General features: G+C 34.6%; 1 protein-coding gene across 1 annotated transcript; it reads right to left on the reverse strand.

Moving 5' to 3' along the window:
- Positions 1-899: 899 nt before the first annotated feature.
- LOC128047697 (olfactory receptor 6C2-like) lies at positions 900-1,853 on the reverse strand. Its single transcript, XM_052640038.1, has one exon. The coding sequence runs from the start codon at positions 1,851-1,853 to the stop codon at positions 900-902; it is 954 nt and encodes a 317-aa protein (XP_052495998.1).
- Between the last annotated feature and the right edge of the window lie 714 nt (positions 1,854-2,567).

Consider the following 2,567-nt stretch of genomic DNA (forward strand, 5'->3'; position numbering starts at 1 on the left):
TGTGTGTATTTATACGTGTTCATTTATTTATGATAAACTGCAGGATAATAGATGTTAAATTTTGCTGCCGTTTAAAATGGCATTTATTTAGACATGTATTTATTTTTGTTTTCTTTACTTTTCAATAGAAACACATTACTTCTTGCTGATTAAAGGTGTTTAAAAATTTTTTGGTACTATAGGATTATTAGCAAGCTAAATACACTTAAGAATATTACCAGCTTCAAATATGTCTGGATTGTGACCTGCCATGAACGAAGCACTCAATAAATTTTAATCAATTAAAAATTTCAGCAACATTTATATTGGAAGATTGGAAGAGCACTTTAAATAATTTTTTTGCAAGTCCAAGAAAATATAATAAGTTACTTATTTCCATGTTTGATTTGCATTAAAATTTTTTTCTTTTTCAGTTGTGTTTGGTGGATTAGAGTAAAATCAGGCTTCCCTGGTGGCTCAGAGGTTAAAGCATCTGCCTGCAATGCAGCCAATGCTGGGAGACCTGGGTTTGATCCCTGGGTTGGGAAGATCCCCTGGAGGAGGAAATGGCAACCCACTCCAGTATTCTTGCCTGGAAAATCCCATGGACAGAGGAGCCTGGTGGGCTATACTCCGCAGGGTAGCAAAGAGTCAGACAAACTGAGCGACTTCACTTTCACTATATTCAGTAGATAATTATTATTACTTCTAATTAGGATCTTTTCTAGGAAAAAAAAAGACTTTTCTAGGAAGAAAAAGATTTTGTTTTCAGGGAGATTAAAGGAGTGAACTCATGTGGTAGAGGGTGTTCATTCTGGGCACAAGAAATGTTTGAGAACATTAACCTGAATAGAGATCGGATCAAAAAGAGACAGATTGTTTGGCAGTTAATGGTTTATGCATTACTTTATATTTTATTTCTAGGCTTGAGCAGTCTTTTGCTTTTTGGACACCAGTACGAATTTTTTGAAAGAATCACTGAAAGCTTGTCTCACTTGTTTGTTTCTCAGAGTGTAAATGAATGGGTTCAACATAGGAGCAATAGATGTCATTAGCACTGTCACACCCTTGTTAATAGCCACTGATTCCTTTGCTGATGGTTTGACATAGACGAAGATACAGCTGCCATAGGTGATGGAAACCACAATCATGTGAGAAGAACAGGTAGAAAAAGCTCTTTTCCTTTGCTGGGCAGAGGGGAGTCTTAGAATGGTTTTGATGATGTAAATGTAGGATAGAACAACACACACAAGGGTCAGAATGAAGGTCAGCACAGCAGAGACAATAACCAACTGTTCTATGAGCCATGTGTCTGAGCACGAAATCTTCAAGATAGGAGAGGCATCACAGAAAAAATAATCAATTATATTTGAGTCACAGAATTTTAAATTTAGGAACAGAATAAGTGGTGGTAATATGATCAACAAGCCAGATATCCAACAGCAGAGGACAAGCCTCTGGCAGACTCTGCTGTTCATGAGGGTCATATAATGCAGGGGTTTGCAGATGGCCACATAACGGTCATAGGACATGGCAGCCAGGAGAAAAAACTCTGTTACTCCAAAGACGTCAGTAAAAAACACTTGAATAATACAAATAGTATATGTAATTGTCCTGTCACCTGTTGCTATGTTGTATAAATATCTAGGGATACAAGCAGTTGTAAATGAAATTTCTAATAAAGCAAACTTTTGTAGGAAATAGTACATGGGTGTTTTAAGGTGAGGATCCACTAAAGTGAGGAATATGATGGTCAGATTCCCAGTTATACTCAACATGTATGTGAGAAACAGAAACATAAAAATTGGAATCTGAAGTTGAGGGTCATCTGTCAGTCCCACCAAGATAAAGGTTGTGATTGTATGGTTTTCCATCACTGGCTACTGAATTTTCTTCATTTCATATAAAATTTAAAAAATTTTCTTTGATATTTTAATCAATAAAGTGGTATCAAAGCCAGATAGCAATATAGAATGGCTACTAGATATTAATTCACTTGCAGTTTCTTCTTTAGAGTGGTAATTTATATTGCCAATGCTCTAGTGGACTTGGCTACTCAATTGTTTATTTTATTAATATTTTATTGTTTTGGCAGTTTTGTGATATATTTTAAGCTTATATTAAAAATATTGTTCTACTACCCCTTTTTGTCTTTGATCTCACATTTTTAATCTGTATCCCAGACTGAATTTTCTCATGTAATTAGATTGAACTCACAATGTATTGTGACTGAATATACTTATGATTTCTTCTTACCACTAAGATTTTTTCTCTATTTTAAAGGGAAATATTTAAATATAATTATTTGCTGCATATCTTTTCTTAAAGATTTGGTCATGATAACATGTACGTATTAACTACTAATCTAGGCTCTATGCACAGGCTTTGTTGATCTATCTGTGACTTGTACTTTACATTTTGCCACTAAGACCAAATGCGTGTTTATGTTATTTTGTTTTGTGTTTTAACATGCAATTTCCACATTGTTGGATAACTTGTCTGACCCTTCTTATGTCTCTCTGTTAATATGCAATTTACACTCAGTGTCCAGAGAGTTTACAACTCAAAGAGAATTTTAATGCACATTT

This window comes from Budorcas taxicolor, chromosome 5 (genome assembly GCF_023091745.1).
Source record: "Budorcas taxicolor isolate Tak-1 chromosome 5, Takin1.1, whole genome shotgun sequence".
Classification (NCBI taxonomy): domain Eukaryota; kingdom Metazoa; phylum Chordata; class Mammalia; order Artiodactyla; family Bovidae; genus Budorcas; species Budorcas taxicolor.